This window comes from Lipotes vexillifer, unplaced genomic scaffold (genome assembly GCF_000442215.2).
Source record: "Lipotes vexillifer unplaced genomic scaffold, Lipotes_vexillifer_v1.1 scaffold43, whole genome shotgun sequence".
Lineage (NCBI taxonomy): Eukaryota > Metazoa > Chordata > Mammalia > Artiodactyla > Lipotidae > Lipotes > Lipotes vexillifer.
The window spans coordinates 17,803-43,388 of NW_006770037.1; the positions used below are offsets into that span (position 1 = coordinate 17,803).

General features: G+C 38.2%; 1 protein-coding gene across 2 annotated transcripts in view; it reads left to right on the forward strand.

The window, feature by feature from the left end:
• Window positions 1-1,645: 1,645 nt before the first annotated feature.
• FRMD6 (FERM domain containing 6) overlaps window positions 1,646-25,586 on the forward strand; it is a 35,346-nt gene continuing 11,405 nt past the window's right edge. Inside the window, exons 1-9 of one of the 2 annotated variants that reach the window (XM_007445952.1) lie at window positions 1,646-1,892; window positions 7,741-7,831; window positions 10,748-10,827; window positions 11,826-11,902; window positions 14,103-14,289; window positions 17,435-17,590; window positions 20,800-20,865; window positions 21,758-21,826; window positions 24,319-24,493. In XM_007445952.1, the coding sequence (XP_007446014.1) occupies window positions 1,794-1,892; window positions 7,741-7,831; window positions 10,748-10,827; window positions 11,826-11,902; window positions 14,103-14,289; window positions 17,435-17,590; window positions 20,800-20,865; window positions 21,758-21,826; window positions 24,319-24,493 (1,000 nt within the window). In that variant the 5' untranslated portion in view covers window positions 1,646-1,793. Of the gene's footprint in view, window positions 1,893-7,740; window positions 7,832-10,747; window positions 10,852-11,825; window positions 11,903-14,102; window positions 14,290-17,434; window positions 17,591-20,799; window positions 20,866-21,757; window positions 21,827-24,318; window positions 24,494-25,586 lie in introns of both variants that reach the window. The other variant, XM_007445951.1, reaches the window with a different exon arrangement.

Here is a 25,586-nt window from a genome sequence, read left to right on the forward strand (position 1 = left end):
TCCTGCTGATGATGGAAATTGAACCTTAAGCAAATAAGCCTCATGTATGGTTTCATTCATGTCAGCAGTGATAATAGCTCTTCTATTAAAACTGTATGGTTATACTTTCTGCCTGGAAATTCCTACATATCCTACAAAAGTAGCTGGAAAGGAACAATATAAATAATTACTAATGGTTTGACAGACAAATAGTCTTAACATACCTTGGTTGAATAGTGTTATATTAGCAATAATATATGAAACACTAGACACATTCATTAAATATAGGAAATATCCACCATTGTTTTAAAATTATTCTTCAGGGTCTTGCCAGTGCAGTGAGACATGAAACAGAAATAAAAGTGTGATTACTGAAAATTGGAGATAAAGTCTTCATTACTTGCAAACAAAATTCTATACACTGAAAATCTGAGAGAAGTTAAAAAATAAAATGACATGGTTTAATAAACTGATTACATATGAGAGGTATCCAAAATCCATGGTATACAAATATAGTTTATACAGTCATGTTATTTCTATGTATTAACTGGTTGGTGAAATAACATATAGAAAAATTAAGTTTGCATTGTCAGGTTAGAGAATCAGAAGAGAGAGCAGCACCATAAAAACTCAGGAAGAAAAAACTTGTAAAGAGGGCTTAACAACCTCAGTAAGTGTTGTACATAGAGAGATCAATCAAAATGAATCCTGTGGATTCTCTTGATGGTCTAGAGATCACTGGCTTCCTGTAGCAAAGCCATACTGGTGAAGAGAAGGAAGTGGAAGCCAGACCTCAGTGGTTGAAGAAGGAATATAATGTAAGAGCCAGGACATTTATTTGAGTTTGATTGTAATGGAAGAAAAAAAGAAAGAGATTGATAATTTTGTTGTTGTTGCAATTTTGTCATTTTGTTTATTCCAGAACCCTTCATTTTCTCCCATGTGAGACTGGAAACTTCTCAAAGGCAGGCTTCTGCTTCTGTGAGCCCTGTAGTACACAGTACTGCCTTAAATGTAGAGGGTTTATGTTTAATTCATGACTGAATGAAAGTTTTTTTTTAATAGTTATTTATTTTCCTTATTTTTTTTTTTTTTGGTTGCGTTGGGTCTTAGTTGCAGCGCACGGGATCTTCACTGAGACATTTGGGGTCTTTCATTATGGCGCTCAGCCTTCTCTCTAGTTGTGTCCTGCAGGTTTTCTCTCTCTAGCTCTGGCATGCCGGCTCCAGGGTGCGTGGGCTCTGTAGTTGAGGCACGCCGGCTCCAGTGCACGTGGACTCTGTAGTTTGCAGTATGCGGGCTCTCTCATTGAGGCGTGTGAGCTCAGTAGTTGTGGCGTGCGAGCTTAGTTGCCCTGCGGCATATGGGACCTTAGTTCCCTGACCAGGAATCGAATCTGCATCCCCTGCGTTGGAAGGCGGATTCTTTACCACTGGACCCCCAGGGAAGTCCCTGAAAGTTTTAAAACACTTGATAGCGGGCAAAGCACAGAGTACGTTTCTGTGCATTCTCATTGATTAAGCGAGGGAGCCCTCGCTGTGAGACATGCTGTACCTGTGCCAACGAGACCAGTCGTGCTGCTGCTCCTCTCCTCGTCTCTCTCCTCCTCTCTCTCCTCACCAACCTTACCACCTTTATTCACAGCCTCCTTTTGGGCTTTTTTTACAGCTATGAAACCCACGTAGTCGAACGTCATGATGCTTCTTCTGTAGGGCGTGTGATGAGGAGCAGAGTTTGGCTTTGGAGTGCTCGGAACCAGAGGAATTGCCGAGGACTCGGAGCCCAGCCCTGATCACTAGAGAGCCCACAACACAATGAACAAATTGAACTTCCATAACAACAGAGTCATGCAAGACCGCCGGAGTGTGTGTATTTTCCTTCCCAACGATGAATCTCTGAACATCATCATAAATGTGAGTAGATCCCACTTTAGAAATGTCTAAATGATGATGTTCCCACCAGTGACCACATTCAAATTATGACTTGGCTAAGGATGAAATCATTACAGAATGAGACCATTAATAATGTGGGAGAATTGGGGTATTAAAGTGGTCTACACAGGTATAAACTTTGAATTATGGCTTAAGTTCAGCTGCTTTCAGCATTCTCTTGTCTGGTAAAATAAGAGAATTTTGGTTATTATATTATAGAAACATGAACACTTTGCTATTTTAAAACCTTTATTGAAATAGAATTTTTACGGATATCTGAGTTTGCTTTTTAAATACTTTTGAGTTGTCACCTACACACGTGAAATGGCAATACATAATTGCTAGCTTTTTAACACGCGCTTGATCATTGTTTTAATAGTAACCTGTAGCCTAAGTCTAGCCAATTTCAAGAATAGGCTGTGTATTTGAGTACTAAACTGTTGCTTATGGTTCATGAGTCAGAGTTAACTCTTTCAGTTAACCTGGACATTGAGGAGTATGATACTTTTTTGTATTTTTTACTTTTAAAGTTGGCTTATAATTTACTTACAGCGAAGTATAGGAATCTTAAGTGAGCAGCTCAGTGAATTTTTACAAGTGTATACATCCATGTAACCATCATCCAGCTTGAGATATAGTAGATTTCTAGTACCCCAGAAAGATCTTTTGTGATCCCGCCTAGTCAGTAGTCTCCACCCAAGGGTAATGACTATTCCCACCTCTATCACCATGGAGTAATTTTCTTGTTTCTGAACTTCATACAGCTAAAATTATGTGATATGCTCACTTTTATAACTGGGTATATTTTATGTACTCAACATTTGGCCTGTGAAAGTCATCCATTCTATCACATGTGACAGTAATTCCGTTTTCATTATTGTATAATATTTCATTGTAGGAATATGTCCAGTTTCTTTTCCAACTATTATTGATGGATATTGGGTTATTTTAAGTTTGGGGCTATTACAAATGAAACTATTTGGAACATTTTATGTATATGCACATATGTATACATTTCTGAGCTTATACCCAACAGTGGATTGTGAATCATGAAGTACACATATGTTCAGCTTTGGTAGAGACTGCCAAACAGTTTTATGTAACCACAATCATGCCTAGCATTTTTCAACCCCTCTCCCTGTTATCAACTTTCATATTCTTTCACTGATTGTATTCTGATGGAATTAAGGGAAAAATTGCCTTAGTGCATGCCTTGAATTAGTTTTCTTTGCTATAGTTTTCTTTGCAACTATATTTTTAACCCAATTGCTGTATAAAAGAATATTTCTAAATGTTATAATGAAGCTATATGACATTTAAATAGCTCCATTAAAAGTTTAAATAGGAAAAGGTTCTGCTTATTACCATAATTATTTTGGTTTTATTCTGTCAGTCACCACAGTTTCTTCACAGATTTACTAATGTAACCTTGTTTTTGCTCACAGCAATTGTCTGAGCATCAAACCTGCCTATTGAATGAACTTTATCAATCCATTAGGCAGAATTTCTATTGATTAGCCACATTTCTACTCAGGGTACCTGAAGTTGTTTTGGTTTTGTGAAGTGATAGGCTGTTATTTTTGGCAACATTGTCATTCTTTGTCAGTATGGGCACTGTCAGAATATATCAAAATGTATTCATGTATACATGAATATGCTATTTGGATTCTTTTATACAGTTATATAAAAAGATCAATTAAATTTTTTAAATATACATAAATATAAGCATAAGCACTTAAGAAACTTCTCTCCATTCCACTTCTGTCTTTTCACCTGGTGGAATGTGTATACATGTGTTCATGTGTGTGTATGCACATATACAGGATATGGGACAAAATCTTACTGATCTTAGGTAAGTTAGAAGGAAGGCTAATCTGACTTCATGAGGAATACTAGGAGCTGACTATAATTTTCTAAGAAATTAATTTGTACTAAAATCTTAGCTGAGGAAGATAATTACAGAGAACAGACTGGCAGATAGCTAGTCCATTCGTTCCTGTAGATCAGTGATTTTACAACTTGATGTCCATCAGAATTACCTGGAGAGCTTGTTAAATACCCAGACTATTGGACTCCACTCCTTGGAGATGCTGATTTAGTAAGTCTAGGGTAGGATGGGGGATGTAGGTGGAAATCTGAACTTCACAATTTACTCTGGAACCTTGGGCAAGTTAGTTTTTTGGCTTCAGTTTCCTCTTCTATAAAGTGGAGATAATCTTACTCTCCTCACAGGGACATTGTGAGGATATAAAGACATAACATGCATAAATGCTTATTGCAGTGCCTGGTACCTGGGAATTGCTCAGTGAATGAGCACTTAATAGAGTAGCACTTGTTTTCATTTCTTTGAGCTGTGGTCTCACTGTTAATGAAACTCAGCTGTGGAGTCTGAATCCCACGTAGACCTGTTCTTATTCCAGGGTCCATAGACGGCCCTGCCATGTCCCGACTCCTCATTAGCAAGCAAGCTGTTGGACCAAAGGAGGGGGAGGAGGAACTGGGTTAAGTAGTATGGAGTTCCCTCCTCGCTAGAAAGCCAACTCAGGGCTGCCAAAGGCCTGTCGTGTTCTACAAAGTGTTATTTTTGTCTTTGGAAAATAGCAGCTGATATTTGTAGAGTTGTGGTAGAACAAATTAACTGTAACAAAACTGTTTCATTAATGGTCTCATTTTTAAAATCATTTCTAAACATTTTTTTTAAACAAAGAAAGTTTGTTCCCTGACAAATGTAGTTGATAGAATGTTGCCTTTCTGCATGTGGGGTAAATTTAGTGTTTTGGTAATTTTTAATTCTGCATGAGTTGAACTAATAGGGACTGTTCTAAATGATTTTAATCATCAGGTAATAAATATGGGAACTTGGAAATTTTTGGAAATCAAATGATGGTAAATGTAGGAGCCACAAAATTTTTGAGTGATATAAATTATGGGTAAGAGGTTACACCTCTTCACTGAGAAGAGAGTGAACAGTTCTTTTTCTGGAGCATATTTTAAACATTCTTGCTCAATATCAAACCATTGACATTGAGAATCAAATGCTGTTTTTATTAGAAAGTTCCATATAGAGTATATTTTTAGATAATGCTTTCATTCTTATTCTTAATACCTCATACTCTATGGCACTTTTTAAAGTTCCCATTGCTCCTGAAGATTAAAGAACTTGAAAAATTTCACAATCAGCTAAGATGTAGCCTTAAAGACTCATAATATGCAAATGCAAAAAACTCAAGTTTGTTTTCACAGCAGGTAAGACTTCAGAGCCACAGCCTTACTTAATTACAGTTTTTAAACAAGAACATTGTTATTTCCTTAATAGTTGTTAAAGAGTTTTATCAGTTAGGCTCCAAATACTTGATTTAAACTAGCGGAACAATAATAATTATATAGGATGTGGGGCGGGGGGAAATGCACAGCATTATTTGAACAGTAGTTACAGAAAGTTACAACATAGTTCATTTTGCATACACTGTGTGGTTTGGAATTTTTCTTTTAACGTTTTATCACGTTTTACCCAGAGTGCTTTGTATATGACATTTTATTTTATTTTTTTATTATATTTTTAAAATTTATTTATTTATTTTTGGCTGCATTGGGTCTTCATTGCTGTGTGTGGGCTTTTTCTAGTTGCATCGAGCGGGGGCTACTCTTCATTGTGGTGCGGGCTTCTCATTGCGGTGGCTTCTCTTGTTGTGGAGCACGGGCTCTAGGCACGCAGGCTTCAGTAGTTGTGGCACGTGGGCTCGGTAGTTGTGGCTCACGGCCTCTAGAGCACAGGCTCAGTAGTTGTGGCGCACGGGCTTAGTTGCTCTGCAGCATGTGGGATCTTACCAGACCAGGGCTCAAACCCATGTCCTCTTCATTGACAGGCAGATTCTTAACCGCTGCACCACCAGGGAAATCCCATGACATTTAAAAATACAGTCGGGCTTCCCTGGTGGCGCAGTGGTTGGGGGTCCGCCTGCCGATGCAGGGGATGCGGGTTCGTGCCCCGGTCCGGGGGGATCCCACGTGCCGCGGAGCGGCTGGGCCCGTGGGCCATGGCTGCTGGGCCTGCGCGTCCGGAGCCCGTGCTCCGCAGCGGGAGAGGCCACAGCAGTGAGAGGCCCGCGTACAAAAAAAAAATACAGTCAAAACTAAAGATTAAAGAAGTCCTAGACCATATGACATCTGAAGTCTCAAATTTGTAGTATCTAATTCAATTTTATTTAACATTAGACATTTTCCATTACTTTATCATTTTCTTTATTTAAGCTTATTTGTAAAGTGGAATCACAGTAATATAGAACTCAAATCCAAAGTCTTTTTAGTGAACGAAGATGATACTGATTTCCTATTGGCAAATGTATTCCCCCAGTGGTGTTGGTGGATGCGTATTGATACGTTTTCCCTAAATTCTTACGTGGCACATTACTAAATGATCTGCTCAGTGGGTCAGAGAGTAGTCTGTAGTCATGGAACAGAAGGAAGGTGAGGAGCCCACAGGAAAATCAGATCCCTGGCTTTTGTTCATCAGACATTTACTGAGTGCCTGCTGTATATCCTGAATATAAAATAAGACACTGTCCCAGCTTCACTGAGTTCCTGTAACTTCTAAAACAGCCTAAGTGGTACTCTCTGGCCTTACATAAATACTTTTTGCACTTTCTAGTGGATAAGGTGCTTCAGATTATTTGCCATTTAACAGTGAATGTGGAAAAGATCTGTAAACCTATTTTTCTTACTCCAGTTGCCATTGTCACCATTTTGAATTGTTTGGCTTTCAATTGTCAAGAGATCTCAACATGTTTTTATTTTCTGAGTCTGAGTTACATATTAAGGTATGATAAGAAGTCATTAATTCAGAGTTAACTAATTTAGAATTTGTAATCATTAAAACTGTAACTGTCATCATTGTTGAAGAAAGAAGTTGCAAGTTAATATTACAAATACAAGGGGAAATGCCACATAATATATGTACCTAGACTGATAAACTATCATGTTGCACATATTTTATTAATATACATATACAAAAATATTGCAATACAAAATGAGCAAAGGTGTGAATTGCTGCCTCTGCCACTACTAGCTACTTGACTGCAAGCTGTCTGGCTTTTCTTTTCTACTTCTATCAGATGAAGAAATTGACCCACGTGGTCTCTCAGTGTCAATCCCAACACTAATAAGCTTTAGTGGCTCTGAATTCAACAAGGCAGACTCATTAACATTTGAAAAGTCATTAGAACCGTATCTTTTAAAGACTGTTATCGTTCAACATGTGACTTTTCAGAATAACTTAACCCCAGAGTTCCAAATTAATATGGTTTTATTATGTTTGAATTATACTAGGACTCAGAAGAAGAACCTGGTTTAGGTACTTACAAGATGTGTCAATTAAAGTAAATAAAAGCTAGGTATTCACTCATTGTGCAGTATGTGAGCATTTTGTTTAGACCATCAAGAGGAAAACTTTCCTTGTAAAGATACTTGCCAAATTAATAATTTTGATAATCTGATTAGGCTATTTGGTGTTCCTTCTGAAATACATATTTATCATGCACCATGGCTATAGAGTAAGGCCTTGTCCATGTATCCTAAGATTTATGAGTCTTGTACAAGATTGCAGTGATACTTTATTACCAGGTTGTAGAAATTTGAATTGTGATCATTATTATTGAAACACAGCTGCAGATTAAAGTGATTTCCATAAACCAACTGTTGTTTTGCTAGTGTCAGCTTGTCCCTTCAAGGCATGTATTTAGGATGCATTACATTGCCTGATTGTGGCTCACTGTCTGGACTTGGCTGAATTGTTATCTTAAATGTGTGTTTGTTTTTGTCTTTTTTCCTATAGGTTAAAATTCTGTGTCACCAGTTGCTGGTCCAGGTGTGTGACCTACTCAGGCTAAAAGACTGTCACCTCTTTGGACTCAGTGTTATACAAAGTAAGTCTCAATCCCATCTCTGATGGAGTTAGCCAACTGTCCCTGAGGAAATGACATTTTATAGCTGTAACTTAAGTTGAGCATATTGTTATGTATTATGATTGTCAAAATACCCATAAACTGATCATGATTTTTAATCTAGTACTCATATTTTAATATGAGTACTGTTCTGTATTTCTTACAAGTTTAGAATTTTAGGTCATGAATTTATTATGGTTTGAACTTAAAAATTTGTTCCTCTTTAGGAGTCTGGGTTTTATGTGTTTGCTCTTTTATGTTTTAATGAACTAAGCTTGATTTTTGTTTCTTTGCACTCAGGGAGCAGCTGGCGCTAGTAGGAAATTGGATGTTTTTGTAGTTTAATTTGTTTTATAATTTTTAACATTAAGAGACATTTAGACATAATAAAACTGACTTTCCTCTATTCAAGTTCTCTTGCTGTTGAATATATAGTATAACAAAGTGATCTATTAATTTACTCTTATTTTCTGTTTTTCCTTCCTTGCCCCTTCTCTTTTTTCCAGTCAGAACACATGACTTGGAGAAATGGGATCAGTTTCTTCTGTATACTTTATGTGGAAAAGATTTTCAAGCAAAGGGCTCCATATAAGCTTTCTCTGCCAATAACACCTTAGAGTTAAGTTCCCAGGGTTTAAGTGCAGCCATTCCTTAAAACGTTCTTCTTTCAAATCATATTTTAAGATTTCTCTAAGTTAGTCTTCTAGATGCCAAAAACCTTTCAAACCTTTGCTCAGTTTTCCAAGGAGACCTTTTTTTGTGAAATTTATCTATATTTTATATTTGGATATGAATTATTTTATACTACTGGAATTGGTTTCAATTTAAAGGCTTATGATATCTTGAGGATCTGATTAGTACCATAAAATGCTTAGGTCTGCCGTGTTGGAAAGTATATCATGATCAACTGATCAACTAGTTCAGCTCCAAATGTGAGCAGTTTCCAGTTGTCTAAAAAGACAGCTCTGGAGAGGCCGGAGAGCATGGAGCAGGAAGTGAGGAACCAACCATTTGCTCTTCAGTTTCTTCCTGTGGTAGTGAAAGCAATAAAAACACAAATGCTCAGCTCTATCCTTGTACTAGTACACACCTCAGTCATTCTTTCAAGGAGGGGTCTGGGGGTATAAGATGCCCTACAGATTCTAAATAACCTTACTTTTATTTTGTACTCAGAGTTAATTCTTCTTACTACAGCTACAGCCAGACTCTTGATCTTTGTTGTTGAACAAGTCAATCTCATAAAACCAGTTTACAGCTTCCTTAGGTTTCAAAATCAGAGTTTTTCAGATGTCCTTTTTAAAAGAGAGATTGCAGGATGGCAAAAAAACATTGGAACAGGAATCAGATGACCTGGTTCTGACTTTGGTTCTACCACTAGCTAGCCATGTGGCTTTAGATATATCCCTTGCCTTCTCTCCATTTCAGCTTTCTCTCAGGTCAAATGGAAATCACTGTTCCACCTGTTTTCAGGATTGATGTGTGCTTGAGAATTCCTGAAGTACAAAGCTCTGGTCAAACTGTCAGATGGCAGAGACACAGTGATAGTTTAAAAAAATATGTATGTGCCATTATGGTGAACAGTCTGTTCTATTCATTATGTTGCTTCTTCAGACAGGAACTCAAGCCAAACACAAATCAGATTCAACAGTAAGGTTGTCTGATCTTGTCCATTTCATGTTTAATTGGTAACATAAGAGAGATGGGAGATAGTTTTAGTTGGCGTGATAAGTGGATTTTAGTAGCGTCCTCTTGGTTTGGGGACCTCTTCCTTACCCGTTTCGTCCAAACTGGTTGACTTAATATGCCATTCATAGACAAAAAGTAGCTTTACCCTTCCTGTTCTCTTATGACGCTTTTCCAGTCAAACTCCAACATTCAGTCATGAGTGACAGCGTGGTCAAGTGTGTTATCCTTGAAGTAGTCAAAGAGACACACTTCTCTTCCAGAATGAGTATATTTGTATCCAGGGCTTTCCAAGAGCATGCCCCCATAGTGATGGTTAGAGGAAAAGGAAGGAGCTTTTTTAAAAAAGATTGAAAACTGTACAAGATAGGAAGGCTTTTCATATGAAATATCTCTTTCTTTAAAAGAGTCCATTTGGGAAGTCAGAAAATTTTTACATTTTTTACCAGCTTGTTTTCACATGTTTAGATCATTTTTATATGGGTTTTTTAGCAGTCTTATTTTCTGTTCATCTTAAGAACATCATTCCCTTGAAGAAATATTTTGGCATTCATTCTTGTTTTGCATAAGATTCTTCTCTTCCCATAAGGTCAATCCCAAAGGCAGTGCGAGTAATGCTTTATCATTTCTTCATGCTGTTTTATGTGGAGGAGACAGAGAAGGAATAGTCTAAAAGACTTCTCTTCACAAAGCACAAGGGTCTTAAAGACCATTCTTCACAAAACCCATGGGTCAGGCTCCTCACTTGGAAATGGGTTGGTTCTCATCAATGTTTTCTAATTTCTTACGTAACAATTAGGTGGTGTTTCTGCCCTGTTTCATTACTTTGCACTTATGAGATGAGTTCTCTGTGAGCCAAACAAGAGCATGTTTTTCTAAAACCGAATAACACCCACAGTGTTGGAAGTTAAACTGTAAATTATAACGACCCCAGAAACTAAGTAAAAGTAAGAGTTGGACTCTAATATTTCTTCTAAATGTTAACATATTTTTAACGAGACATGTTCTGTATTGCAAAAGCAAAATAATTCATAAAGATTATCATTAATGTCTATCCCACAGAACCTTTTATCTTTTAATATCCTGTTGAGTTTTCTTGGTAATATGTGAATTCAGAGTACATTCACAAATCTGGAGGCTTTTGTGAAAAACCCATTTCTTTTCTTTTAAAAAAATCTATCCTTTATCACCTTGTCTCTTTTTTTTAATGTGCAGATAATGAACATGTGTATATGGAGTTGTCACAAAAGCTTTATAAGTATTGTCCAAAAGAATGGAAGAAAGAGGCCAGCAAGGTACGACAATACGAAGTCACTTGGGTGAGATTACATTTATGAGCAAAATTCTTTTGATTTTTTTAAAAGGTTTATTTTAATTATTATACATTAGAAAAATATCTTAACACTTTATACAGTAAATATTGGGAAAGGGAAATGAATGATAAGTTCTAAAATATCACATTAGTGAAGTATTAATAGCTTATAGCATGTAGCAATAGATTTTGAATATCTGCTAAAATAATATTGGATAATAACCTTTTAGTAATCTTGGGATAATGTTTTGAAATGAAAAGCATGGAAAAAGTATTTGTTCCTGATCTTTGGCCACGATAGTTGTCAAAACTGATGGTCTAGAAATTATTAGTCATTTTAAAATCCACTTTTACTATCCTTACATTTGATATTTTGTTACTTTATTGAACCAGTGCCTTCCATTTGCATAGGGGAGCATTCACTGGGAATTTACCTAGTGTTTTCAAGATCACCCCTCGCAAATCAGTAATAATCCCCAGTGTCTAATCCTCAATCCTCCAATTTGTATTTAAGAATTCTTGGAGTAAACTGGAAGGCTACTTCAAAGCCAACTACAAAGTAAGGAACGTGAAGGTCTAAATAAACAAACAGCATGTTAGCATTTGGTATGTGGAATGTCAGACGAACAGAACATTGTAATGAGGAGCAAATGGTCACCACAGGGGACAGAGCTGAGAGAGGAGCTGGATCTCAGCTAGAAATTTCCACTGGCATTTATTTTTATCTTCCCGTATGTTGTCATTGGCATTACAGTGAATGAGTATCCGATATAGTTATAAAACTTCCCGTTTTCGCATAAACCTGGTATCCATCTAGGACAACGGAGACAACTGTCTACCCGCTGCAAGCCCCTACTCATTAGAAGTAGATCAAACCTTTCAGTGTTTAAAAAGTAACTTGTAAATAATGGTATTTGTTGTTTTTGAAACCCACTTTTAAAGTAACTAAAAACAGCCTGATTTTTACACGTCTTTGTTTAGGGTATTGACCAGTTTGGACCCCCTATGATCATCCACTTCCGCGTGCAGTACTATGTGGAAAATGGCCGATTGATCAGGTATGAGGACAGGGAGAAATTCCGAACCGTTATTTTTCTACAGTACTCATCATACATATCAGATAAAGTACTTGTGTTTATTGTTTGTCTCCACCTGCTAGAATATAAAAGAGCAGGGATTTAAAAAAAATTTTTTACGCAGTAAAAAATGTTTTCAGTCCATAAAACAGAGGTACAATAGACAATAAACGTTTGTTGAATGAATGAGTGATAATGTTAGACTATCAGTGAAAATGTTAACAATCTCATCAGCTCACATTTTCTCTACTCCACATTTTCAATAACAAATCAGTCACCAAAAAGATATTTCCTTTAAGAAAGAACTAGCACTCGTGTAAAGTGGAAAGTTGGTTAATGGATTGTATTCTTTTCTGGTGGTGGTGTGGGGAGTGGAACAGCAGCAGGAAGTCTGTCCTATAAAAATGCATGTGTGTTTATATAGCCTGGTTTTCTTTTCACTTTTGGGGTCTTGCTTCTGTTCTTGGCAGTAGCTTTAAAGCTAAGATTACGTTCAGTGGAGGTATCCTGTGAGAATCTTAGATGCAGTTTGGCAAGGGCAGGTAATTGATTCTTTTTCTGGAGGCAGGTGCATGAATAATACTGTGCTCATGATACAGACTCAGAATTCCCCAGTTTAGGAGCTCAGTTTATTATTTGTATAGGAGGATTCAGTGCTGGAAGACTTTCAGAGGTGATTTTGTTGGCGATAGAAAATACTAGAAATGTGAACTCTGTGTTTTACTTATTTATTTTTAAATTTTGAGAAACCCCACGTAAAAGGGACAAAGATACATGTGGCTAATGGTTGTATCTGAGATTTGCTCTTAATATTTATGTTACTGCCACATGCAAATTAAAAAGTAAAAAATATTAGCCCGTAAAGAATGTTTTTAAAGCAGAGAAACTTTTCTAGTTATTCTCAGTTTATATAAAACTTTTTCTAAGTTTACTTAATTGGAATGGAATGTGCTGGAAAGAAGGAAAATATATTATTTAGCCACTAATTAGCCCCCTGGGACTAATGAATGTTTAATTGATCCCCATACTTCTGCCCTTTTCCCCAGTGATGAGCTAGTCCAAACACTGTGTACTCAACATTATAAAAAGAACTGCTCTGAAAAGTCATAAGGGAAAAAAAAATTACATAAATGCTTTATTTTTAAATTTTTCATTTTTAAACACAGTCTTGGTTAAAGTAAACCCATATGTTTTTATTATCATCAACTAATGAGCTATTAATCTCAGGTGAACATTCAACCTAAAGTAATAGGGAGACAAATACTCATTAAATACATACACACACACACACACACACACACACACACACACTTTTTTTTCTTGCATTTTTACTTTGATCACAGAGGCGTCCTGTTTGCCTGTGACATTTTTTGGAGCTTGACCATATTTTTCCCCAATCAGCACTTCTTACTCAGTGTATTTAATGGGGACTGTATTTATTTCTGACCTCAATGGATTGTAATGAGTGCACTATTCATATTTCCATTTGTGACGACTATCATGATTCTTACAACATGTGCCTATAAAATCACACTCATAAAGTAACAGCCACTTAATTAAAAAAAAAAAGACTTAAGGAGTTTTCAGCTTATTCATTCTTAGAGGAAAAAAAAGACTATTCATAGTTAGGCAAATTCTTTTCTAGTAGGGCATATAAACAGAAATATTTTGAAAAGGGCCTTAGTATATTTGTAATGTGCTCAGATGAAAATCAAAACAAAAAAGGACAGCATAACATTCAAGCCAGGATTGTCTCCTCAGATTTGTCCTTATTTATGTCATGTGTGCAGCATTATTGTAGCAAAATTATTTTAATACAGACAACAGATGCCTAGGCTTCTAATACTTGTTCAATGTAGTATATCCCACATTGGAGTGGAATGATTCAGATCTGTTTTCCATTCTCTGAATGAATCAAATGCTATTGGCCATAGGAAGTGTTATTTTTGCAGTCTGGGTAGTCTGACTTGGGGTCCTGACACCCTGCAACCTTGGTGAAGCAGCAGTTAGGCAGCAATCCGGTATTAGCTACAACCTCCCCCTTTTCAGTGAGTGAGGAGGGAGGGGGGAGGAGGGAGCAGGAACAGAAGAGCTCTTGTCACCAGATGGATAGCAGGATTGGGGTTGTTTACATGCCTTTAGATTGTTCCATCAAAATGTGAGTTCTGTTTTATTTTCCTAGTGACAGAGCAGCAAGATACTATTATTACTGGCACCTGAGAAAACAAGTTCTTCATTCCCAGTGTGTGCTCCGAGAGGAGGCCTACTTCCTGCTGGCAGCCTTCGCTCTGCAGGCTGATCTTGGGAACTTCAAAAGGAATAAGCACTATGGAAAATACTTTGAGCCCGAGGCTTACTTCCCATCTTGGGTAGGCACTGTTTTCAAATTCTAAAGTGTTTTCTCTAGCACATTTCTAGTTCATTGTGTGGGTAGTCATGCTGCTACAAGAACTGGAAACCCAGATGTTTGATGGCCAGTACACCCTCCGTGACGCCCAGATACACATTCCATACTTGAGAGCATGCCACATACAGTCTCTCGATGGGCTCAATCTGCTTATGGGTTATGAGGAAGAGGATTGCTATCCATCCTAAAGATGGTGGAACCTGGAATTTGCTAGCCTGCTTTTGGCATTTACATGGCCTTGACCTTCTTATGTACTCTTAATTCAAGCAGCATTTTTTCCCTTCCAAGGGAGAAACACATTACTCTTTAAAAGGTGAGATAGTTCACAGCTTCTCCTGTGTTGAGGAAACAAATATAAGTAAACTGCTTGATCTGACCACCATCTCCTTCACTCTCAAAAGAGGAGCAACCCCCTTATTTCAGCAAGAAAACTTAGATTATTTGAGCACTGACTGTCTCAGAGGTCCTTTCTCCATCCCCACCCTGTTGATATCGCTTCCCATTCTTCCTCTAGGTCTGTGCTGAGACGTCTCTCTCTCCCGTATCTTCAGCCTCTACCCCAACTAACTCTTCTTAAGTCAGGACATGCTCTGTTTGCTTCACACCTCCCCATCCTCAGGGAAGAAAGGAGGGAGGGAAAGAAGACCTACCAATCTCGCCTTCCCTTCTCAGTAAAGCTTCTTGAAAAAATGACGATGTATATTTGATTTTTTAGCTTCTTTACTTCGACGTGTAATCCTCAACCCACATCCATCTGCCTTCTTTCCTCACCACCCCCTCCACTCATGGTGCTGTCCTTAAAGCCAGCAGTGCCCTTTAAATTGCCACATCCGGTGGGCACCTTTCACTTCTTTTCCTGAATTTCTCTGCCGCATTTGACACTTAGTCACTCACATCCCAGGAGATCTCCAAATTAATGCTTTTTACAACCACCTATGTACTGGCACCTCCTGAATCTGTTTCTCTCCCCTGTGTCTGTAAGACAGCTGTTTACCCATAGGCACCTCACACTCAGAATGTCCCAAATCAAATTCATCTTCTTCACACCTCAATTCTCTGTGTTCCTAACCTCAGCCAGTGGCACTGCCATCCACCTGATCACCTAGAAACTTGAGTCACTCGGGGCTCTTTCTTATCACCCTTCTCTCTCCCTGCCCCATCCAGTCAACGAGAACATCCTCTAACATAAGCCCTTGATTCCGCATCACCCAGCTTAAGAAATAAGATTCGCTTGTATTTTTGTTGCTCTTAACTTCCTAAACATTACCACGTGTCCTCCCCGTCGTGGTTCTTCATGTTTCCCAGGCTGCAGCTCTCATCAGCACTCCTGCAGTTGTCCCTGTTGTCCCTGCTTCAGGCTTTACTCACAGCTTGCAGAGGAGTTGATTTTGCTTCTGATTTAAACCTTCATCTTCGGAGTGAAACCCAGGCTCCCAAGCATGACCTAGGAACTTCCCAGCATGTGGTCCCTGCCAGCCTTTCCAGCTTCCTTTCTGGTTGTCCTGCACCTTGTGTGTTGTGTTCTAGCAACACCCAGCAATTCCTGTGGTGTTTCACACATTGGGCCTTTCTGTCTGCAGCTCCTTTAGCTGGTGAGGCCCCCTCCCTGTTTTACCTGGCTACTCCTGCTCATCAGCTCAGGTGTGGTTCCCTGGGCAGACTGTCTAGGTGCCCAGTGCCCCTCCTCTGGGCTCAGTAAGACCCTGAACATAAGTATTTTATTTTCAAATGCTCTGTTTGTCTCTTGCACCCAGTGATTTAAGTATTTCTTAGCATATTCTAAAGGACAGGCAAAAACTTAACCTTTGCTGTTTCTTCAGCATTTCACATCACGGTGCTCAATATAAGCTTTTGTTCACTGGCTGACAGTGCTTCAGTTGTTCAAGAAAACCCACAAAAGATGTCAGGCTATTACATAGCAATGTCTGTTGGGCCAAAATTAACCTGTATTTACATTCCCTTAGTTATCATCAGGTACTCAATGACCATTGGTCTTTAAAGCAGAGCTTCCCATTAGTGTGTCATGGCACCCAGGGTGCTGAGATACCAGCTTCCTCAACCCTTGCGATCACCAAAATCATCTACTTCACTGCCCTTACAGATATTATTTTCTAGGGGTTCTTTGACCTGAAAAAGGTTGACAAGTACTGATTTAGCTGATCTCCATGTAAAAGGAACCTAGAAAGAAAAATCTGTAACTTGAGTTCTCAGCAAAACTTGATTATTGGCCAATAATAACTCATCATGTTTAATTCTCCTTAAAATATTCATAGGAAGAAACAAAACATCAGTAACTATAAAAACAATAATAAAACTAAAAATTCTCTAATTTTCAAATCCTGGGCATTTTAAGCACTAAAATGCTTTTTGTTCACTTTGCATAATTCTTTCCATATTTTATAATCTTCGTGAAATCAGCTAAGACTTTTATCAACACCTTTCTTTGAACCTGCAGCTACTGGATACTATATATTTTTGATATCTAAAAGCTTTGACTACTGTCTGATGAAAGCTGAAGTCGCAGTGAATTGTAATGAATATTTGAGTGAAACTGTTTTCTCATAAGCATTTGAGTAGAGTGTTCATATCAGCCTCTTATGCAAAAACCAGAAATGTTTCTGAGAATTCCTCGCAGTCCCCTGCTTTCTTCAGATTAACATTTAGAACCTCCCACTCTGTGGCTGCAATTTTAGAAGAGTTAAGTAGGATCCGGACCCTGAAGATGTGCTGACAGTGGCTGCATTTCATGGTACCAATAATTCTGCAAGTATAAGCAGTGAGGTGGACAAAATTGTGCAAGTTTGCATGGTTTTTCCTTGTTGGTGATTTTAAAGCCAAGAGAACATATTTTTCCGATTTCTTGTGATTTTTCTTCTTAGATATGGAGTACTACAGCTAAACTGACTCTGTAGCTTCTAGTATTAGCTGATTCAGCCAGGCCACATAACAGATGATCAAAAAAGAATAAGCGTGGGAATTTTCTAATGGAAATCAGCCCATTTACATGGCCTATTTTCGGTTCTCATCCTTTCATTGTTTGGGGGATGAGGGTAGTATTTGCATCCCTCCAACAAATGTTTCATTGCGCTCCCATTGTATTCCAACAGGTTGTTTCCAAGAGAGGGAAGGACTACATCCTGAAGCACATTCCAAACATGCATAAAGATCAGTTCGCACTGACAGCTTCTGAGGCTCATCTTAAATATATCAAAGAGGCCGTCCGACTGGATGATGTTGCCGTTCACTACTACAGATTGTATAAGGTACAAAACTACAGTAGGTCTGCAGCCATACCTCCTTGATCAGGAGAAGCTTTTATTTAAAGTTGTCATTTTAATTTTTTTGAATGGGCTTTTAAAAGAGTTTCATTTCAACCGTTGTTTGTCATCATTGGTCAGTCTTGGAGTCAATGATGCTTTTCCTCAGTCCTGGGAGCAGAATGGAGTCTTTTTAATGGTCCTAGTATTGAGATAACAAGTGACTGTAAATTGTGCATCTGGCTTTTCAGTGATTCTGAAATAGTTATTTTTCTCCTTCCCAAATCTGCATTTCTGCCTTGGGGAGTAACATTTGCAACTTGTTCGATCAGTAATTTTTAATACTCCTTGAAGTGAAGCCGTACCTGCATGTGTCCATTAGTAATAAGAACATCATCACAATAGCTAATGTTTATGGAGTATTGTGTTTATGGGGCCACTTTATCCTCTTTTAAAAATCCTCATAACTAAGATAGGACTGTAATCTTCATTTTACAGACCAGGATACACACCAGAGATCACAAAACTAGTAAGAGCCAGGATTCAACCCAGGTCTACTTGACAAGAACCTGTATGCTTGAACCACTGACTCTGTGCTGTCACTCTAAAGTTTTGTTACTGCCTTTCTCCTGTGTCCTTGTGTTTTGTGTTCTTGTGTCTCTAGCCTCATTTTTCCATCCTGGGTCAGAGGTCACAGACCCACATAATAACTGGGGCGGGCTCTGCAGGGAATCACTGGCAATACGTTCTGTCTTCTCTCCTGCTTCTCCTTCCCACTCCTCTCCCTGTTTCACAAGTATCACTTCCATGGCAAGAACCCTTGAATTCCCATTTAAGTATTCAGAGGTATATTTATTCTCCAACCAAATAGGATGAAGTGGTTCAGAGTGTGGTCTGTTGGGCCTACCTTGCTGGGATTAAATCCCAGCTTCACCCCTTACTGTGTAACCTTAGGCATGTTACTTAGCCTCTCTGTGCTTTAGTTTCCCCATAGATAAATGGGGATGGTAACAAAGCCAATAAACTCTGAGGTTTATTGAAGACTAAAGGAATTAGTGGGTGAAAAGTGCTTAAAACAGTACCCAGCACGTGTTAGGCATGAAATTAAACATGTTGCCTTTACCATTATCATTGTTACTATTAGGTTTGTTATATCTCCTACATCCTTTGTGGTAAGATTAACATAACTAGACAATTGGAGACTAGACCGTAGTTTGGATATATTGCTGGGTAATTTTCCTGGCTGGTTCAAAAGACTTAAAAAGAGAACAAAGGATGTTATTTTTTCTCTTTCATGCGCAAGAGATGCATTGTTAATGCCCTGTCATCTTTCAAAGGCATAGAGTTCCACAAGATCTCTTCAGCTAAATTCCTGGAAGACAGAGTTCTTTTTTTTTCTTTTAAGGGAGTTCATTGTGACACCTCAATTTATATGAGAAAATGCAAATAAATGACATTTTTGACAATAAATTTATATTTTTAAATGTATTAGAAGTATGAATGATATATCAGAAAGACTGTGGCTTTATAAACCCTCCATCAGCATTCACTCTTGCTGGGATCCTAGGCAACTGTTGCTACTATCCTGGGCATCTGTTAAGTGGGAATGATCCTATACATATCACAGGTTGGGAAGATTCAACAAGATGGTGAATCTGAAATAACCAGATGGAGTGCCTGGCACATTAGTGAATGCTCAGTAAATATTGGTTGCTTTTTATTTTGTAGGGAAGCTTTGGTATTTTAAAGAATCCTATTAAGATCCTATTAGGAATCCTTTAGTGAAGTAGATATCTCCAATTTATCTTTCATGTAAAAATTAATTTTTCAATTTGCTTAAAGTGCACTACTTTTATGTGTCATAGAAAATCACTCTGGTCTGCTTAAAACAAGATAACTAATACTAATGAACTGAATGAGGTGGGGAAGTAGATATGTTTTCCTTATAGGCAGAATTTTCATTCTTTAAAGAAATCACGTGGCCGCCATTAAAACTGCTTGACTTAAGGCCTGTTAATAAAATGGAGACAGAAGACAGGAAACTTAAAACAACAAGAACAACAAGAACAACAAAAACCTCTGTGCCTCTTTCCCAGTAATATGCACCTCATACACGCACTACCAGCATTTTTATTTCAGGAAGCAATCAGAATAGGCTTGAAAGGGAAATTGGCCTAAGCTCATAGTGATGGATTGGTTTCTCCTGTTAAACCTGTACTGTGTGTGCCTTTCTTGATGTAAAGAGTATTAATGGGAAAAAACAGCCCCAATAGTGAAAATAGGCTGTGGCTTCTCTTTACTATGCCAGGTAAGGATGCATTTTCTAAAAATATTCCTTTCCATGATCATGCAAAAACTGGCAGTAAATGTAATAAAGATCTGCATGTACTCATTTATTGTTTTTACTGAGAAGTCTCATAATGAAAATATTTTAGTTACTCAGCAATTTTGTTTTCTATTTTGAACTTTATACCATATATCCACTTGTTACAGATGAGCACTTAGAAGATGTGGCCAAGCTCAGAATACATTCTTAATTGTACAGTTTTTTCCCTTATACTTGTTGTAGTAGTTTTTTTTTTTTTTTTAGTTTATGGTTTAGCTGGTAGAATGTATATCATATTGGCAAGTGATAATTGAACTTCTTAAACATAAGTATTTTCTTTCAAGACTAACTGAATGTAAAGCTTTTATAACTTTATTAGCTATCTTCATGAAAGAGCATTAACTATTCAGGTTTGCCTCTGACTTTGTTTTCAGAGTTGGGAGATTTAACCAGTTTTAAACACATAAAGTCTAGTACACCTCAGAATATAACTACGACCTTATATTCAAGATTCTAACTTCTGAAAAAAGATTAAGCATAAGAGAGAAGATTAAAAAAATGATGTAAAAGCAGCAAAATAGTCTTACTGGAGTTCTCAGTAACACAAATATTTAGAATATTGTCAGATATGAAAGTGTATATAATATAGTAAAAACACTAAAACTTTGAAATTGCAGGGATTTAGAAAGTAGAAAATACCGTTACTGATTTATATGTGCCCATGATTTTCTTAAATCTTATAGAAAACAAGGAATGCAGAAAGACAAGCAAAGTTATTTTAAGTCAAAAGCTTTCTAATCCTGAAATTTATCTTTGGTTCTTTTCTTTGGTGCTGAATTGTTCATTGTAGAAGAAAAATATACTTTTTCATACAATTTTATTCCTATAGGATAAAAGGGAAATTGAAGCTTCTCTGACCCTTGGATTGACCATGCGGGGAATACAGATTTTTCAGGTTAGTTAATGAGAAATAAAGTGTCAAATGGCATCCACTACGTCTTACTCTGGCAGTGTGCCTGCCTGGTCCTGTGATAGGTTCACTGGTCCATTTCCAGCCATTGATTGGTCATTACTTCCTATTTGTCTAGCACAGATGTAGATAATGTGGGGTAGTCGAAGTGAAGCAGTCTGATCCTTGACACTAATAAGTCCTCTAGAACAGAAAACAACAAACCAAAGAGTGGCCGCAGTTAATCACTCACAGATCATTAATACCCAGACATTTTTCTTTGTGTGTCATTAATTTTTAATGTTCTTTTTTATCATCTGGTGCATCTCTAACTGTGGAAAGAAAAATGACTTTTTAATACAGTGACTGACCAGACATTTCAGTTTCCGTTACAATTTTTTGATAAAACCTGTCCCTTGAGTAAGTAGTTACCATCATCCTTTTGCAGGTGAGATGGTTTTATGCTACAGCCATCAACAAAGGAGAGAGATGCCTCCCTCTGTGAGACCTGGGAGAATATAAGGATGCCTTATCTTCGATATAGGCAAAATATCCAGTTATGAAAGTCTGAGTGCCTTATCTCATCTCTTGAATGCCTGAATCTTCTGGACTTTTTATTTAAATTTAGGGATAGGCCAGAAGGGAAAAGATTGCCTTAAAAGGGCAGGTTAACACAGTCACTCAGGAACCAAAAGTGACAGAATTGTATCACTCCTCTTTTAATTACTGTCTGCATATCTCCAAAGAGAGTTGGGGACCTCTTTCAGATTTTAATTACTGAATTTTAGTTTTCTGGGAAAGAAGTTAGAGCTATTTTAGAATATCTGTCAGTTTCCTCAGTAACTCTCTGTGCATTACTTCTGAGAGTTATAAGTAACTCTTATAATTCTTTCCACAGAATTTAGATGAAGAGAAACAATTACTTTATGATTTCCCTTGGACCAATGTTGGAAAGTTGGTGTTTGTGGTGAGTTTAAAATAACTGACTTAAAATACTCAGTTTTTTGTTTTTGTGGACTTGCATCGTTTTTTGTTTTGTTTTTTTTAAACAAAATATTGTTTCAGGCACAAAACTTGATATTTTCTCAAAATTGAAGATGAAAAGTTAGCTGTCTTATATTCTCATATATGTGCTATAATTATAATCCTTGCCACTTTTCAGTAGTGAACCTAAAACACAGAGTCTTATAGCAAAAGAAATTACTAATTTTAATTTGTGTATCTGGTCCCCACCACCCTACCCTAAGTTACTGTAGTTTCAGAAGAAATGTGATGGGAAAAGTTCAAGATGAATTCATCAAACAGAATTGTTTTTAAAAATGTACAGCAGAGGGATTAGAGAACAGAAAGCTGTAATCAGAGGGTAAATTACTCTTAGCATGGGGGTTGGCCAGTTCTTGTGGAAGTTAACTTCTCTTGAGCAAAGAATAAAGAGTGATATAAAAAGATGTTTCTATTAATATCTGTCTGTTGAAACTCATCATTATAAAGAAAGGACTGCAATTCTTAAGGGGAAAAGTACTTTTACTTTTAGATTATTGAGAATGATACACTTTCTTTTGTTGGAGCAAATTCTTGATTTTTCCCAGCTGTTTCACTGTTTTGTCAGCTGTATCCATTTGGGCAAGGGTTCAAAGAATTACAGTTAATTATATGTATTTCTAGTGGTTGTTAAATTTCATAATTTCGCTTTGTTCAGAAATTGTTGGAAAAAATACACAAAGAAAGGAGGAAGATAAGGATTAGGACACATGTGCTTCTTTCTTTCCATCAGGAAGATGGCCTATATAAATAAAGGGCTCTGTTGCCAGATAGCATTTGGGCACTGACTCCACACTGCCCTGGGAGTTAAAAGACCTGTTTCTGACTTTACATTGGGCACAGTCCAATCTGATTTCACTTCACTCATACATTAAATGGGGCCTGACCTGCCTCCTACTCACTGGCTCTTTCTCGTTCAAGCTCTTTGGGAAAGGAGTGGAGTTATTTGTAAATGAGCAAATTATTACCCCACTTGCCCCCTTCATGTCCCCAATTAAGAAGTAATAAAATACATTTATAGAAATTGAATTCCTTAAGGGTCCTGCACCCAGTGGTTCCTGAATCTAGTTGTGCATCATTCACATCTGAGGAGCTTATTTAGATTTCTGGGCCTCATCATCCTCACCTAAGAGATTTTTGATTCAGTTGGTCTGGGGTGGAGACCAGGAATCTATTTTGGCAAACTTCCCAGATGATTCTTCTTGCAGCCAGCCCAGCCCTGCCTGGTTGTGTGACCCTGGGCAAATCACTTAACACCTCTGTGCCTTGGTTTCTTCATTCCAAAATGGGGATAATTGACTGTCCCCCCCCACCCCACCCCGTAGACTTGTGAGGATTAAGTGAGTTAATACATGCTTAGTGCTCATTAAGTGTTAAGTTATAAGCATTCTAGCATTGACATCCAATGTTGGTTCCTTTTAAAATGGGAAGTCGAGAGGTAAATTCCATCCATGTCTGAGTTACACAAACCCATATTGCTTTGCACTGAGTTTAAGTGTGTAGTTAGAATGTGCCTCCCTCTTTGCTTTATCTCTCCTCTCCAGCTGAGAATCACTGTGCCTGGAATATTCCTTTCTGTAGTCCTGCTGCCCTATTCATTGTCAGGAAAGTTAAAGGAGTTAATAACATTCCATAACTGTAAGGAACTTTGCCAAACCCTCGCCCTCAACTTAGAACTTTATGTTAACGATCCCAAACCTAATGAATGAGATTCCTCTACTGACAGAAAGATACTTACGCTATTTCCATCTCTTATTTCTCCTTCCTGTCTCATCCCTCTAACTGTCCTTCCGGCTTCCAGCTCCCTCTTTTATCCAACTAGAGAGTTTTTCATTTTTTCTAAACCCTAAATAGATATCCTTTATTGTTCACTATCATAACTCCTTGTTTATTTCCTCCCCAGAATTTATCATAAGCTGCAATTATTTTATGTGTTTATTTACCATCTCTCCCACCAGAATGTAGTGACATAGGGGTAGGGACTTTGTCCTCTGCGCTGTTATTTTCTCAGGGCCTAGCAAAGTGTTTGGTACATTGTAAGTATTCAACAGATGTTTGAATGCATTACCCTTCTAGAATTTGTTGTCTTGTTTACTGAGTTAGGGTGTTGGGATTACATTTAAGGATGCTTTTGTGATGGGCCCTTCTCTTCTCCATTATGTAAATGGCCTGGCCAGCCAGAGAAACCAAAGATGGAACCAGAAGACCCTGGCTAGGCACGTCCCTGAATTTTTGGTAATCCTCTGTCCTGTGACGTTTTTGAAAGGGAAAACAGTAATTTATCCTCCGGGAATTTTGGATGGAGCTTTATACATCTATTTCTGAGTCTGTAGTTTTCCTTACTAACTAGAAAATGAAGGGGAGCTTGGCACATCGGATACTTTTCTTCCTGATCTGATTCATGCCCTCCCCCCACAGGGGAAGAAGTTTGAGATTTTGCCAGATGGCTTGCCCTCAGCCAGGAAGCTCATCTACTACACGGGGTGCCCCATGCGCTCCAGACACCTTCTGCAGCTCCTGAGTAACAGCCACCGCCTCTACATGAACCTGCAGCCTGTCCTGCGCCACATCCGGAAGCTGGAGGAAAACGAAGGTCCTGCAGGGTCTCGGGCGGGAAGCAGATGGTGCTTTTGTCACCCGGGGCCCCGTACCCTACAGCTGCCAAGAACTGGGACTTTAGTCTTCTGAAGAGTGGGACCTGGGGACTGGCGTCTCCAGATCCCCAGCAGCATTCCTGTTTCATCTCAGCACTGTCCCGGAAGGCCCACAGTGCTAGTCAGCATATCCGAGATTATCCCTGCCATTTAGCTACCTTTGAGAACAGTCTCTGTAAGGTTTCCCCACACTTGGCTTGAGAATTCTTGCAGAAAGCCACCACATGAAGGTGCAGGCCAGGGTTTAAGTGCATATCAGCTTTTATCTGCATCTCAGAGCTTTGTTTATACACTGATCCACCTTGGTGCTGTTATCCACAGGCTATCTGGAATTCCTTCCAGTGTGATTATTCCTTAGGTTAGAGTGACAATAAAGGTGGGTCACAGAATGTCTCCAGCCTCTTGTTGACTGCTAGGAGGCCCCTCGTCTGGCTGAGCAAGAAAGACAAACAAAGGAGAGAGAAGTTTACAGTTGAGGATCTTGTCAGCCAGTCCTGTGGGAGCTTTGCTGAGACACAGAATAGAGCAGTGCCTTTGGGGCTTCAGAGTTCCAGACCCTGGAAGTGGGGTCAAGTCATGGTGAAGAGAGGAAGACAGGGATGGGGGCTTCTAGCAGCAGACTTCAACTTCACAGTATTAACCTAATGGTTAACTCTTTATCTCCTGTGGTTACCCTGTTCGGCACACTCCAGCTTCTAATCCCCAAAAATGCTACTTTGCATATTTGGTTTTTTAATGTCTTCGACTTTTTTGCAAACTCATTTTGTAGTAATTCTTGGTAATTCGATTGGATTCTATTTGGGGTATTTGCATGAACATTAGGATGCAGATTCATATCTTAGGTCCATATCGGAAAGAGATTTCGACCTCTCAGACCTCACTTTTCTTAAAGAAGTGAGACAAGTACCTGTCCTCTTTTTTTCCTAATTGGGGTATAGTTGCTTAACAATGTTGTGTTAGTTTCTGCTGTACAGCGAAGTGAATCGGCTATGTGTATACACATACCCCTCTTTTTTGGATTTCCTTCCCGTT